Source organism: Globicephala melas, chromosome 20, assembly GCF_963455315.2.
Source record: "Globicephala melas chromosome 20, mGloMel1.2, whole genome shotgun sequence".
Lineage (NCBI taxonomy): Eukaryota > Metazoa > Chordata > Mammalia > Artiodactyla > Delphinidae > Globicephala > Globicephala melas.
The window spans coordinates 33937068-33952940 of NC_083333.1; the positions used below are offsets into that span (position 1 = coordinate 33937068).

A 15873-nucleotide genomic window follows, 5' to 3' on the forward strand; every position below is an offset into this window, starting at 1 on the left:
CGTTGAGCCTGTGCGTCCGGAGCCTGTGCTCAGCAACAGGAGAGGCCACAACGGTGAGAGGCCCGTGTACCACAAAAAAACAAACAAACAAAAAAAACCACAATGAAAAACCATTTCACACTCACTAGGATGGCTATAATTAAAAAGAACACAGAAAATAAGAAGTGTTGGTAAGGATGTGGAGAAACTGGAGTCCTCATACATGGTTGGTGGCAATGTAAAATGGTGCAACTGATGTGGAAAATAGTTTGGCAGTTCCTCAGTATGCTGAACATAGAATTACAATATGACCCAGCAATTCAACTACGAGGTATATACCCAAAGGAACTGAAAACCTATGTTGAAACAAAAATTTGTACACAAATGTTTATACTAGCACTCTTCACAACAGCCAAAAGGTAGAACAACCCAAATGTCCCTCAGCTGATGAATGGATAAACAAAATATGGTACATCTATACAATTAAATATTGGGTTGGCCAAAAAGTTCGTTTGGTTAATGAATACATTGTTCAATAAAGTTCTCAGTGCAAATGAAAAATGTCTTTCATTTTTACTTAAAACCAAATGAACTTTTTGGCCAACCCAATATTATTCTCTCGTAAAAAGGAATGAAGTACTAATATATGCCTCAACATGAACCTTAAAAACATCTTGCTACATGAAAGAAGCCAGTCACAAAAGAACACATATTATATGATTCCATTTATACAAAATGGCTAAAACAGGCAAATCTACAGACAGAAAGTAAATCAGGGGTTGCGTAGGGCTGGGGGGGATGGGGGATGGAGGGTGATAACTAAAGGATACAGGGTTCCTTTCTGAGGTGATGAAAATGTTCTAAAATTGACTGTGGTGGTGGCTGCACACATCTGTGATCATACTACAAAACACTTGATTGTATACTTTGATGGGTGGATTGTATGGTATATAAATTGTATTTTAATAAAGCTGTTATAAAAGATATTTAATTAATCCAAAAGAAGGCAGAGAAAGAGGAAAATGGAACGAAGAATAGATGCGACTAATATAAGATAATAGCAAGAAGAGAGACTCAAACCTAACCACATCAATAATCATATTACATGTATCTAATGTAAACATCCCAGTTAAAAGGCAGAGATTGTCAGATTGGATTTAAAAAGCACCATCATATGTTGTCTACAAGAATCTATAAGGGAGGGGGCATCCTTTAAATATAAAGACAGGAATGGGTTAAAAGACAAAATGATGGAGAAGATACACTATGCTAACACTAGTCAAAATAAAGCCAGAGCAGTTATATTAATATCAAACAATGTATATTACCAGAGGTCAGGAGGGTTATTCGTAATGATGAAGGGGTCAATTCTTCACAACAATCTCAAATATTAACAGAGTTTCAAAATACACAAAGCCAAAAATGATAGAACTATAAGGAAGAATAATAAATCTACAGTTAGAGTTGGAGATTTCAATACCCCGCCTCAGTAACTGAGAACAAGCAGACCTTGTATCAGCAAGGATGCAGTAGATTTAAACAAGATTGTGCCCAACTGGACTTAATTTACGTTTACAGAAAACTCCACCAACACCAGCAGATACACAACCTTCTCAAGTGCACACGGAACATTTGCCAAGATAGGCCTTATCCTGGGCTATAAAGTAAATCTTACTAAATTTAAAAGATTCAAGTCAGGGCTTCCCTGGTGGCGCAGTAGTTGAGAGTCCGCCTGCCGATGCAGGGGACGCGGGTTCGTGCCCCGGTCCGGGAAGATCCCGCATGCCGCGGAGCAGCTTGGCCCATGAGCCATGGCGGCTGAGCCTGCACGTCCGGAGCCTGTGCTCCGCAGCGAGAGAGGCCACAACAGTGAGAGGCCCGCATACCGCAGAAAAAAAAAAAAAAAAAAAGATTCAAGTCAAAAAGGTATGTTCTCTTACTTCAGAGGAATTAAATCAGAAATGAATAATAGAAAGATATCTGGGAAATCCCTCAAATATTTGGAAACTAAATACTAAATACTTCAAATAATCCATAAATCAAATAAGAAATCAACGGGGAAATTAGAAGGTATTTTGAAGCTGAATGAAAATTAAAACATAACATAACAGAATTCGTGGGATGTTGCTAATGCAATAGTTAGAGGGGAATTTATATCACTAAATGCCTATGCTAGAAAATGAGAAAGGTCTCAAACCAATGACTTCAGCTTTCACCTTAAGAATTACAAAAAGAGGGGCTTCCCTGGTGGCGCAGTGGTTAAGAATCTGTCTGCCAATGCAGGGGACATGGGTTTGAGCCCTAGTACAGGAAGATCCCACAGGCCACGGAGCAACTAAGCCCGTGCGCCACAACTACTGAGCCTGCGCTCTAGAGCCTGCGAGCCACAGCTACTGAGCCCGCATGCCTAGAGCCCGTGCTCGCCAACAAGAGATGCCACTGCAATGAGAAGCCTGTGTACCACAATGAAGAGTAGCCCCCACTCGCTGCAACTAGAAAAAGCCCGTGCGCAGCAACAAAGACCCAACACAGCCAAAAATAAATAAATTAATTAAAAAAATAAGAATTACAGTAAGAACCAATTAAACCCAAAGTGAGCAGAAAGAAAATAATACAATTCAGAGTCAAAATAGAAAACAGACAAAATAGGAAAAAGAAAAACAATATAGAAAATCAATGAAACCAAAAGCTGCTTCTTTAAGAAGATTTTTTTTTAATGGACAAAAACAAATCTAATGTCACAAGAAAAGAATTTTAAAAATTAGGGGTGACCAATAATGACCAATCACACCAGGAATGAAAACACCCAATGGCTTTCTGTTGGGCTGAGTAAGTAAAGAATGAGCAGTGGATGTACACAAATCCTTACTGAAGCATAAGAAAGCCAGGCTTACCGTGTCCTTAGTAAGTGGTATACTCAAGTATTACTCAGGATAATTTTCACCAGGATTTGAACAACAGGAAATTATTTAAGTACATAAGTCGATAAGAATAATAAACTAAACACGGTTACTGACCTCCTCGGGGAGAAGGAGAATCGTGCCCTCCAATGACCACAAGGATGCCGGAACCTTCCAGCTTCTCTTTCCATTTTTCAATGATAGTCATAGACTTGTCCTGAAAGCACGAGGACGTTGGCAGGTCAGGAAACTTTCCTCCAAACAGTCAGAGGTGACTTACACTAGGGCTAAATCACCAACAGGAAGTTCATAAATACCTTACTGGCATCATTAAAAATGGAAAGCTCCATGGAGCCTTCGAAATCCTGCTGCAAAACAGACCCCAAGCACTCGTCCAGCCACGGTTCAGCGTCATGGACCGGGAGGATAACAGACTGGAATTCAAAACAAAACGATTGAGAAACAAGTGTGGAAACTGAATACTCTTTCCATGGCTCTAATTTACTTCCCCATTACCATCCACACAATGCTTATTTCCAAAGGGCAAGACCTGACTTACACAGTAACCCAGAATAAGGCTTCCAGGGAAAGAATATGTCCTGAGAAAAAAAAAAAGGTGTCTATGCCTCCTCTCAAGATTTATTGTCTTAGATTTCTCAGAATTGGTCTTTTGGATGCTTTTGAAAAGGAAACAAAAATCTGAAAGGCATCAAAAATGTTCCCAATTCAACGGCAAATTCATGTGTTTCCCAATCAGTGGTCAGAAACATCATCATTTTGGTTGAAACAAGCATCTGTGTATCTTGAACCCACTCATGAAATAAGCATTTTCAGTAAACCATGATGTTAGAGAAACTGCAACAAAGAAACCCTTTAAAGTACCCCTTACACTTGCTTTAACAAAGTATGGGGCCGGGGCTGGGAAGAGGGGAGGTGACCTCCCTCCAGCTCTCTCTTCCTTTGCTCTACTCCATTTAGGATAGTTTGGCACTGTCCTCTTCTCATAGGGCCCACATAAAACAAAAATTTATGAAGTGTACGGAGTAAAACCAGTAAATCTTGACTGCCAACAAAACAACTGATTACAGGATTTGTCTTAATTCTGTATATTACCACATTAAGCAATACAGAATACCCAAAGATAGAAGTTACAGTCGGTCCTCACCCTTGAGTTTATACCCTAATGAAGAGTGGACACATTCCCAAGTAAGAAGACAGAAACACAGGTCATCCAGGTGTGAGCATGTGTCTACACATGCATACACGTGCAAACATACATACATGCATATATGTACGAATTATATATCTATACAGAATATAGATATTTTAAATGCTAAATCTGAATATGGTTATGAAAAGCTCACAGATATAAGCACTGAAAATACACTTCTGTCAAGTTCTTTACTCTGAGGATCTGATTCAACAGTGGTATCCCTTCCTGCATTTATGTTATCCACATAAATAGATCCCTAATTTACTTACATATTTACTTTACTTTGGAATTATTTTTTAAAGGAAAGAATATTTTTACTGTTTTCAAGATCTACAATACGAAACATAATGTGAATTTCTGCCAAAGATGAGCCTTGATTAATCTCTGTTCGCACTCTTGCTGGTGCTTTAACGTTGATTTGGGCAGAGACCCTCATAGGCTGCCCAAGAGAAGAGGCGGTGGTGGTGTGGGAAATGGAGACCCAGGATGGGGAGAGGAGGGAGGGAGGGATGGAGGGGAGAGGAGCGGGGAGGAGGAGGACGGAGGAGAGAGGGACGGAGTTGAAAGGAGAGGAGAGGAGGGGACAGGAGACGACCGCAGAGTCGGGGAGACAGTCAGGGAGCGGTACTAGAGCTGAGGGGCGGGGAGGGGCGAGGAGGGACGGGGCGCCACCCCCATCCCCACCTCCCACCCCCGCCAGCCCAGCACCTACCACTTGGACGGGGGCGCGGGCCTGGCCGAGGGCGGCAGCCGTGTACCCGCTGGCCTGCATGGCGCGCGCTCCTCGGGCCGCCCCGCCCACTTCGGCCTACGGCGCGTGCGCGGGCGGCTCGCCGGGAGGCGGGGCCGAGGCCGGGCGCCTCCGATTGGCGCAGAGGGACGTCGATCCAGCGGGGACCTGCAGGCAGTGGAGAGGCGCGGCCTAGAGCGGCGGAAGGACAGTCCAGCCACAGCCACAGGCACAGCCCCGCCCACCCTTCACCCCGCCACAGCCACAAGCACACGCACACGCACACGCCCTCCCCCCACCCCCGCCCCGAGGGAGCTCATCTGATCTGCTCAGAGGTCCGCAGTGAAGCAAGTGTTACAGGAGTTCTTGGGCTGTGCAGAAGGTGGGGTTTGTGGGAAGATGCTGCGCTGTCCCGGTGGCTACGCCTTCCCACGTGTGTCCCTTCTCTGACCAGGAAAGGTTCTGTGTGAAGAGCAGGTGATGGTCCCCTGCACTGGCGACGGGACGCCTGAGCGGCCCCCTGTGGAGCACCGGGCCCCGGGGCCCGCGCCGCCCGGGGGCCGAGGGGACCACCTGTCACGCGGGTGCCCCGACCCATCTGGGTCAGTGAGCACGTCATAGCCTTTACCGCCCCAAACTAATGTTAAATGCAAATCATTCTACAAAGTAGCAATTATGATAAAGCCGAACTTCTGTTTCATGTCTTGTAAGCATCACTTCAAATGTCATTTTTCCTTAAACTGCATCAATATTTTCAAAGCCTGTTGCACAGATTGAAACGCTTAGGTCAGATGAGTAAAAATGCAACCTATCTACAAAGGATAAGGCACAAAAACAATCTGAGAATTTGTTTCCAAGGACTTGATGTGCTCCAGGGGTTGATGTATTAGGAATAGTTTCATTTTAAGGGACTAGGTAAAAAGTCGCTTGATAGCTTCCAGAATGTGCTGTGGGCTTTGGAGCTGGACTGCCTCAGTAATCAGTGGGAGGAAGAGATAAGGGGTCCCCACGGCGTCTGGCACCTCCACAGCACATGCTATCGGAATTGGGCTTGGCTACTCCTGTCTTGCTTCCTGTACATCTCCTGCTGCCAGAAGTTTGCTTTTCACTGCCTTCCCCCTAATAAAAATTTGGCTGGAGTCTGCTTTTTGCAAACATTCAGAGTGCCAAGAGGCACTTCAGAAGTGCAGGGTTTGCTGAGATTCTTCTCTTCATGGTAGGAACATTCTCAACAGAGGGACCAGACTATGGGGCCTGACACCACCACTCCAGAGGGACACGGACATAGGGAGGATGTGGGGTAGGATGAGGAGGTGACAAAGTCATGGGCCCCTGGAGAGGAAGTGATGCAGGTCTCCCACAGCTCTTGGCTCACCCAGTGACTGACATTTTTCTTTATTTTTAAATGTTGTTTCTGCAGACTGTTGGAGAATCCTGGTTGTATTCAGAAAACTCAGTGCCAACTGCCAGGGCCTCCAAATTTTAAAATGCCAACAGCCCTCTTACAATGTGGGTATAGGAAGCAAAGATGGGCATAGGTCTGGACTCGGCCACACTGGGCCCAAAGTCAGAATGAGTCTGTCCTGGGTGTACCCGTGAAGGGTGAGGTCAAGCTTGAATGCCAGCAGCTGGACGTTCCCCTACAGCCCACACTGCAAGACCTCCAAGCAAGTGTCCTGTCCAAGTTTCCTGATGGGATGAACCCCAAAAGATGCAGCTGGACCTCCACTGGGCAGTGATGCTGCTGGGAGGTAAGGAGTCACCCAGCACCATGGACAACAGTGCACTTGGACTGTCGGAGATGGGCTGCCTTGGTGGCCACAGTGCCCTGATAGTAAATCCATTCACGGGGGAGCAACCATCTGTGTGACTGTGTGATGTGCACCAGTGTCCTGTTTTCTACGTTCTCATTTTTGTAAAGGCTAGTTGAGACTCACTGTGTTGAGAAGAAGCTGGAGCTGGACTTCTTACCAGCCTTGGGAAATAATGAGGTTTCCATCACAGGAAGCATTCAGTTAACAGCTGGGCAAACGTTTGGTGTGGATTTGATGGGACCATTCAAGTATCACATAGAATGTGTGTCCTGGCCTGGGTGCCCAACCCCTTAGACCAGAAAGCAGAGACTGAGTCGGGGTCTTTGCAGTGAGGGTTTTTGTTCCCAGGAAGCTGGGGCAGGGGAGTGAGGCAGGGGAGGAGCGAGTCCAGGACCAGCATGATGCCTTGTGGGGGCCTCTATCATGGGCAATTGGAGCTGAACCCTTGGACCTTCCCAGAGCCCTGGAGAGTTGTCCACCTGAGTGTGAGGGACAGAAGCCTTACCTCCCCTGCACTTCAGGATCCCACAGGTGGCCCCCAGCACGGGGGTGCACAGCACATTGCAGGCCAGGTGTGCAGCGGCCCTGGCTCGACTCAGAGTCAGGACCAAGAGGGTGGGAAGGGCTGATCAAAAGGCCAGAGGAGCCTGATGTGTGATCAGGAAGGCAAATGGAAACTCAAAATAGCATCACCTCCAACCACCACATTGTACAGTTAGCACACGTGGATCATTCTGAAGTGATTTAAGCAACTGCTCTTCAAATTCGGGATGACTCACAGGTGGGTGCCAGGTGCCTGTGGGAGCTGCGTGCACAGCACAGGGTGTTAGCGCCTGAACCCCTGTCCGTGAGTTGGATGGTGTCTGGTGAAAGGCCAGGAGAGGCCAGTCAGACATCTTCCTCTGAGATATTAACAGGAAGATGTCATCTGTGGGAGAAAGGGCTTGGATAAATTCACATCTGATAGAACTTGGAGGAGGAGTGGGGACACCAGAGGTTTTAGGGGCCACCAGCCAGTGCTGCTGGTGTCACTGTCAAAGCCGGGGCTGCTGGGGCCTGGCCAGATGGTTAGTGAGGAAGCGGGGTACGTCGTGGGGCAGGGTCCAGCACCGGCTTTCCCCTTTTATGGGGCACAGTGAGAGTCTGGAAGATGCAAGGAGGGAAACGCCAGCCATCCCTCCCTGTGAGGAGCCATCCATTCCCTCAGCCCATGCCGGGCCTTCCGCCTCCTAGGACTGGCCCACACGGAGATGCTGCCCACTCACAGGTCACCAGGCCCAGGAGGCAGACTGGATCCTGACCCACTGATGAGGGAACAGCATCCAGCAGCCACCAAGGAATCAGTGGCCTGGATGTGAATTGGGGACAGCCACTGCCTGGCCCTCAGCACTGCCTCCCTGACCCTGAGTCCTGAGGCTGGATCTCAAAGCTTCCTTAACTGGACTTTGTCGCGAGACACTCCTGCATGGGTCTCCCATGCTCCTCCACACTCAGCTGGGCACCCTGTTACCTGGGCTGTTTTGTGAGCAGCCTTGAGGAATGAGGTCATGGTGCCCTCCAGGAGGAAGGGCGGACGTGCAGCATCTGTCTGGGCCCTGTCGTGTCACCCCCGGGGAATGGGGACTCTGGGAACCCATGCACACACGCTGATCCTGACCCTTTGGCCACTGCTTTTACTGTGAGTTATAAACTGCTTCACTCTACCCCAGGAGACTGTGTTTTCGGTCAGCACCTGGAGAATGTGGCCGGCCAGCCATCCTGTTAGCTTGAAATGAGGGGAAACCTCTGACCCCTTCATGGTTCTGGGCAGCGTCCTGCCCTCACAACCCCCTCTCCCCTCCAAGGACCTGGCCCTGGACCCACCAGCTTGAGGAGTCGCAGGCTATGAAAGGCAGTGAGGAAAATCAATGCATAAAGCCCCAGCATGAGGGGGCGAGTACAAACACTGACACACTTTTATCTTTTCACATTCTACGGCCTTCCCCACGGCTCACTTCCTCAGAGACCCCACTGCCTCGCTGGCCCCATCTGCACGGGATCCTCCCGCTAAGTGCTCACGGCACTGTCTCCCCCTAAGTTGTCGCCTCAGTGGGGGCAGGGACAGTCTTTTTGTCCACTGCCAACTCCCTGCGGCTGGCAGAGTCCAGAGGCCACGTGAGCCGGCTGCCGATGCAGGGCCAGGACGCGGAGGCTGAGAAGTGAGGGAGCTGGTTCCCAAGAGGGCCCAAGTGGGGCCTGAGGGAGGCCCCGGCTGGCTCTGCACACCTGCATCCAGGGCACGTCGGCCCTCAGCCCAGTGGGGAAGCAGAGTGCCCATCCCGGGCGGAGTGCACAGCCCTGCGCCCCTGTCACCAGAATCCCTGAAATCCCCGTGTTGCTTCACTCACTCTGGGAAGGTAGGTCCGTGAAGACACTGCTCAGCTGTTCACAGGAGCCTCTGACCCAGAATAGCACAGAGGAGGGTACATGCTCAGGAAAGAAGGAAGGAAGGAAAGAATGAGTGAATGCGTGCGGGACAGTCTACCCGTAATGAAATCTAGAACAGGAGACGGTGTCTACACTGGATCTAGTTAGAGTCCTAATAATGTTATCAAATAACTCAAAATTTCACGTGGTCAGTGTAGAAATTGCCGAACACCAGGTGTATTCTGTCTGGATAAACGGCTGGTTATTTTGATCAGGATGGACAGTAAAGTCAGGTGATAATTCAGGCTCTCCCGGAATTCACGTGGTGCAGTTCCAAGTCTGTGGACGCGGCTGCAACCACCCCCCACCACCCAGCCACATCCAGCTTCTCAGGAGTCCCACAGAGTCTGGATTCCAGCTCCTCTTAGAACTGGACTATAGGACAACTCTGGGGTCATGCGGTCCCCTCCTGGGACCCACGTTGGCAGCTGGGTAGGGACTCTTCTCTCACATCCCTGCCCTGGTTCCACTGCCCAGGACAAGTGAGCGGAACATCATCAAAGCCACAGTTTGTGTGGACCCCCTCCCCGAGCTGAGCCCTCTCGCTGGTCACCGATGTCCGTGACTCTTTCGTCTTTCCCGAGCGGGGAGATCTCTCTGTAAGGGGACTTGGCATCGCTTTGGTACATACTGCAAAGTTTTAAAAATCTGTTAAAATGGACGGAGCCCTAAGCAAATAGGAGCGGGTTTAATTTTTTTTAAACAAACACTCAAATGCAAGAGTATTTTAGGGCAAATCTTGTCTTTTGAGGACACGTCTGGCGTTTTTACACTGCCCATTGTGCTTGCTGGCATGACTGTTGAGCTTCCTGAACTAACGATACAGAAAAACAAGAAATAATAACCAGCAACACTGAGTATTGCCAGACTTGGGAGGAAAGGAGAATTGGCCCCGAAACACTGGCTCTGGCCAGTCTGTCCCAGTCTAACAATTGGTGCTCCAACCAGTGATTCAACAAATTGCAAGTTTGCAACCAGCCCACTGAGGGAGCTCCGTGTGTCCTCTGCTTGCCCACCGCAGATTGGCTGAAAGACAGTTTCTCCCGAGAAGACCCACGAATGTGCGGAGATCTGTTAAATGGGGTTAGAGGCACTGCTGATAAACTCTGTGCTGGTGGCAAGAAACCTGAGTTTCAGGTTTCCTGGCACTGGGGTCCGGCTGTAGGCTATTGGCTGGGCTGGTGAGACTCAGTGATTTGCAGAGGGCCAAGTGAAGGAAGTTGCATGGGGTCTTTATGGAGCTGTACAGGGCCCAAACCACAAAGCCTTGAACAGGTGAAGGGTTTTTGGCCTCACCTCTCAGCCAGTGGGCCCTTCACTCCCCCGGAGCCCAGGGAGGCACCGGCAGCCACTGCAGTGCCTCTGAGATGCCTTTGGCTGCCCCCTGGTGAGCTGGGAGCTGCCCGGCTTCTGCATGGCCTTCTAGGTCCTGCCTCAGACCTACCACCCTGGAGTAGCCTGGAGTAGCCTGGCTGTGGAGAAAGGCCTTCTCTGACCGCTGGGCACCCGTGTATCATCTTGCTCCAGGGCAGCGGCAGCCAGTTCCTGGCCCACATGGAGTACTGTGGGGACACCAGGGTGTAATGCAGATCCCAGGGCATCACAGCCTCCCTTCAGCTTCATGTCCTCAACTTCAAAACAGACTAATAATGGCTGCATGCTTGAGTGGTGTGAAGACCCTGAGGGAGGGGCTGGGGTGGGGAGACTGTGAGGGAGCTGCTAGGGCAGCTGGGGAGGAAAGCTGCCTGCGTGGAGTCCACGTGGGGCCCTTGCTGGAGCCATCACAGGGAAGGGTCAGCTGGATGGAGCGGGTCTGAGCCGGGACAGACAAAGTGACGAGGGGAAAGGTCCAGATGGGATCTGGTCCACGAAGCCTCGAGGAACATTTCCACAAAGCCCAAATCTGGCTTTCAGATTTGGTGCTGACCTCGCTCTGTGCCATTGCCCAACACGTGCATTTGGAGAGCGTGTGAACCAGTACTCCTGGCTGAACTGGTTTAAACTGGCTTTGAAAACATGGGGTTGGCTGGTTGTCAGTGTCCTGGTGAGACCAGTGTCAGGTGCAGCTGAGTCCAGGCCCTGCCAGTACTGTCAGTGGATGTAGCCCCTCTCTGCTCGTGGGTCCCACTGTCCCCGGACGCCTGAGTGGCTAGGAGTGGCAGAGCTTCCTGCCAGCGTGGCACCCACGTCAGAGGCTTCCTCCCTCCAGAGTCAGCAGAACCGACCTTGACCAACTCATTCCAGTTTGCCTGCAACCTTTCTGGTTTTAGCTCTGAGAATCCCACATCCCAGAAACCCGTCAGTCCCAGAAAATCAGGACTGTTGGTCACCAAGCACCAGCAAGAACCAGTGGCCGACAGGGCCTGGGCACGGCCAGGGCTCAGGGGACGTGAAGCTGTTTGATGGCGTCACGGAGAGGTAGGGGCACCTAGTCCCAGGCAGACAGGACTAAGCCTGCCCAACCCCCCAGCAGGTGGGGACAAAGATGCTCTCATGCCCCAGGCTGTGGGGCCTGGTCACCCCTCCCCAGTCGGCTCACCCTGGGAAAGTTTCCTGGCCCAGAATGTTTCAGGGTGACTCTGGGACGTAACAAGGCTCAGACTCCTGACTTTCTGTGGCCATCACCCCCCGCAGGGCCAGCCCTGCCTGTCGACGCCCCAAATGGTCTGCATTACCAGCCACACCATCAGGGACAGATGCGATGTCCATCCTGAGGGACCACAGCCTGGGCTCCGTGGGCCATGTCCAGCATGAGGAACCCCCGAGCCCAGGCTCAGGGACTCCCCCATGGCCCCTCCATCTCCACTCTGGTGAGGACACCCCGAAATGTCACCAGGTTGCCATTTCCTGTGGGATTCCTCCTCTGCATTACCTCTGTTTCTGCCAGGAAAGTGCAAGAACATCTTCAACAGCAGTGGTGGTTGTTTCCCAGACTCAGCTCTGCCCTCCTCTCTGTCTGGTCACTGCCTGGCCCAGGTCCTGCCCCATGACCGTGCACACATGTCCTGGCTGTCAGGGTCCGGGCCACATGTGACCACGAGGTGAGGCCAGTGGTTGGGTCTGGAGGACCCCTTGGAGCTACCTGGGGAACCAGCTTCCCCATGACTAGCCTGTGGGATGCAGAGCCTGCTTCCTGACTGGAAAGGGAGGGGATGGTGAAGGCATAAACCCGTGGGCTGCCTGGTGAGAAGGGTGACACCGAGTTACCTGTCACCCTTACTGGATTATCCCTTGGCTTCTTGTCCGCCCTAATTTGGAGAAACGTTACTAAAAGCAGCAGAGTGCCGTGTCGGCCAGGGTAGGGTCACCATGAGGCCCCAGGCCAGGCCTCTCTCAGATTCTCCACCTCTCCCAGTGATGGCTGTTTCACCCCGTGGACACTCTGAGCCCAGGCATTGCATCCGGTTGACCACACTGGCCACTCCTGGTCCCAGGTCTGGAGGGCATGGGGGACATGGAGAGCCCGCACTGACCAGGCCTGACCCACCCCACTCACCTCGTTCCCTCTGCTCACGTATCTGAGGTCGTGTTTTGTCTTGGTGCCCTGCAGGGACTTACGGGGACCTCATTGAGACAGGCCATAGATAAAGGCCTCTGAGCCAGTGAAGAAAAGCAAATTTTAGTCTTTTTGGGAATGAGGTGGGGTTAGGTTAGGTTGGCTCAGCTCAGATTTAAAATGACAAGAAATGGTAACCCAGGACCTAGGAGTGTGGGCAGCACAGATGGCGCTCTGTGGCTGAGGGCCATCTGAGGGGAGACACAGTTATTTTTGCTTTTTGAGGTTTAGTTCTTCCTGCTTGGACATTTGGGGACGTACAGGAAACACATGGCATTTAACTAAGGGAAAGTGCCTCCAAAACCTTCCTCTTCTGTAGGGAGCGCGCCCGGCGGGGACAAAACCTTCCTCTTCTGTAGGGAGCGCGCCCGGCGGGGACGAGGCACTTTACGTGTGGGCAACGGAGCGTAAAGGCCCAGATGGGACTTGGAAGGGGCATCACTGCTTTGTTAGAAAGCTCGATGATCCTTTCTAACCTTGTCTTTCTCAGAAGGAAAAATCCTCGCAGTTTGCCTAAAATAGTGATTTTTCAGGAAATGATTAAAGCTGCTTATGATACACAGAAATCACCCTTGCAAGCAGAAGAATGGAAAGAACAAAACAAAACAAGACACAAGACAGCCTGGAAGTGTGTCAACAAGAACAGCTCTGCACACCAGGCTGATCCTGGGGGTGCGGTTCCTGGGGTCACCCCAAGGGGCCGCCATCATCACTCCCATGACGTGGGCAGGGGCACAGGGTCACGGACCCCACGGTGGAGCTGGGAACCAGGGACCAGGCTCTCAGCAACAGGCCCTCAGTGCTGAGTACTGGTGATGGGGTCTGGCCCTGAGACCCTCAGACAGCCAGAGAAGGCCCTTCTGGAAGGTGCTGCCTTTCCCTCCCCCACAGCTAGTGTGGGTGCCTGCAGGAGCCTTGGGGCATCGACCATGACTTGAGGCCAGGGCCAGGGCCCGTCCCTCCTCCCACCTCACGGCCCTCGCTCACAGGCACACAAGCCATGCCAGTTAGTCCAGTGGCTTCTCGCCTCTCTTCTGAGGCAGGGAAGGAGGTATTGGAGGCTGGAGTTGGCCTCCCGAGTTGGGCTACGTGAAGGGTGTGGCTGGAGTTCATGCCCTCGGGGAGACAGTGCAGAGGACGAGGGAGATGGGCGACGCCCAGAACATGGCCCCACGTGGCCGGAGCGACGGGCTGAGTAGCAGACACCCAACGGCCATGGGATGCTGTGCAGGACACCTTTCCCCCAGGATGTGGTGGAGACTGGTCACGCCGGGCCTTTCAAGTACACATCTGCTGAGGTCAGAACCTGTCTCTGGTTCAAAGTCCTGCTGAGCACCTACTGTGTGCAGGGTTGAGCAAGACATGGGCGTCTCAGGGAGCTGGACCTGGGGGCTCTCACCTGCCCACCTGGTAGCACCACCCTGACCACCACCCTGAGGATGGCAGTCTGGCTCCTTCCTGGGGAGGGCCCAGTCTAGACCTTCGCTGGGTGAGGGGTGGGCAGGAGGGCCTGGGCTCAGCGGACCAGCACCCCAGGAGCCATGTTGCATCCCTGCCTATGGCTGCGGCCTCGGGGGGCCTGAGACCCTAGAAAGAGTCGGGGGGACCGCGGGGTGGGCGGGCTGGGCAGTCGCCAGGAAAGGAGACTGTGGACATTCAGAGGCTGGTCACCCAGGGAGATGGCAGCCGCTCTGCCCGCCCTCAGCCGGACTTGAAAGAAGTGAGAACAGACAGAATTCAAAGACGCCAACAAAAGGGCTTCCTGTTGACACCAACAGGCTTAAGTCTTTTCTCCTTGCACCCTCATGCCGGCGCCCCGGCTGGTGCTGCGTCCCCCCGGGCGACACCACGACCACGAGAAGGAAAGTCATGCCACCAGCCCCCAGCTAGGCAATTTGTTCTCTAAAATTGACCTTGAAATCCAGAACCTGTCCCACAGGCACCCACGCCGGCCTCACGGTCCATATAGCGCCCTGCAGATTTCCTGCTGGGACCGAGGGTGCAATGGGGCCTCCGTGGACGCGCCTTACTTAGTTTACCGAATCCCTGCAGAACTCTCCACATGCACACACATGTGCACATGCACACTCACGCACACCTGCAGCACCCAGAGGACACTGGGAAACACACTGACTGTGCTGCACGGCCGGGAGGATCAAGGAGAAATCCCTTTTTCCTCTCAGTACCTCCAGAAGAATTGACCTTTTTTCAACAAGTATTTACTTTTTAAAATTAAGAAGGATGACTTTAAACATTTCAATGAGCTCTCTAGACTCAATCATAATCTTTCACCTCGTTTTCTCCATCACACGTGAGGCTGGCCGGCAGAGTCTAGGGGTGGTGGGATGGCGCCTCCCCACCAGGAATCAGCGAGGGGCCCAGGGTACCTGGAGTCAGATGGCCCCTCCACGCTCCAGGGTAAAACCGACACCAGCGCTTTCCAGTGGCTGCCACTGCTGCTCTGGGCTAAGGGGGGTCAGTACTGGACAGTGGAGAGGACGGAGGGAGAGGAGGGTCCATGCTCCTGAATCACAAAGGAAAGCAGGGCCCTCACCCACCCTGGAGCCTAGGCACGCACCACCTGGGCCCCCGCAGCCCCTGCAGGGTCCACACCATGATTTCATCAGGTCCATTTACAGATGGGGAACGGTAAATCCAAGTGAAGATGGTTTTCCCCAAATAACATGCAGAGAATGTGTCAGCGCAGCTGCAGGGCAGCCAGACCTGCTGCAGGGCCGCCTTCTGCTTGGGGCCCCACTCACACCAGCAGCTTTTCAGCTCACTCAGAAAATGGGCCGGAGTAACACACCCAAGTGAGGGATAGGTTGCCTCAAAACCCCAAGAGGCCCACGAGGCTTGTGCCTCTGCCGTGGTTCTGGGAGGGGCCGATGCAGCAGCTCAACCTTCACCTTAGGAAGGATGTCTCAGCATGTCCCACGCAGAGGGAGAAGGCCCCTGAATTTTACTTTATTTTTTATTTTTTGCGGTACGAGGCCTCTCACTGTTGTGGCCTCTCCTGTTGTGGAGCACAGGCTCCGGACGCGGAGGCTCAGTGGCCATGGCTCACGGGCCCAACCGCTCCGCAGCATGTGGGACCTTCCCAGACCGGGACACGAACCCGTGTCCCCTGCATCGGCAGGCAGTCTCCCAACCACTGCGCCACCAGGGAAGCCTCCCCCTGAACTTTAGTTGAATGTAGTTCCCACCGTCTGACG

At 52.0% G+C, this 15873-nt stretch overlaps 1 protein-coding gene across 4 annotated transcripts in view; it reads right to left on the reverse strand.

The window, feature by feature from the left end:
* B3GNTL1 (UDP-GlcNAc:betaGal beta-1,3-N-acetylglucosaminyltransferase like 1) overlaps positions 1 to 4885 on the reverse strand; it is a 121355-nt gene extending 116470 nt beyond the window's left edge. For all 4 annotated transcript variants that reach the window (XR_009560320.1, XR_009560319.1, XM_060290405.1 and 1 more), the window contains exons 1-3: positions 4805 to 4885; positions 3197 to 3313; positions 2997 to 3096 (exon numbers count right to left, since the gene is read on the reverse strand). Coding sequence is in view for 2 of the 4 variants with exons in the window: in XM_060290405.1 (XP_060146388.1) it covers positions 2997 to 3096; positions 3197 to 3313; positions 4805 to 4864 (277 nt within the window). In the remaining 2 variants the exon portion in view is untranslated. The remainder of the gene's footprint in view (positions 1 to 2996; positions 3097 to 3196; positions 3314 to 4804) is intronic.
* Between the last annotated feature and the right edge of the window lie 10988 nt (positions 4886 to 15873).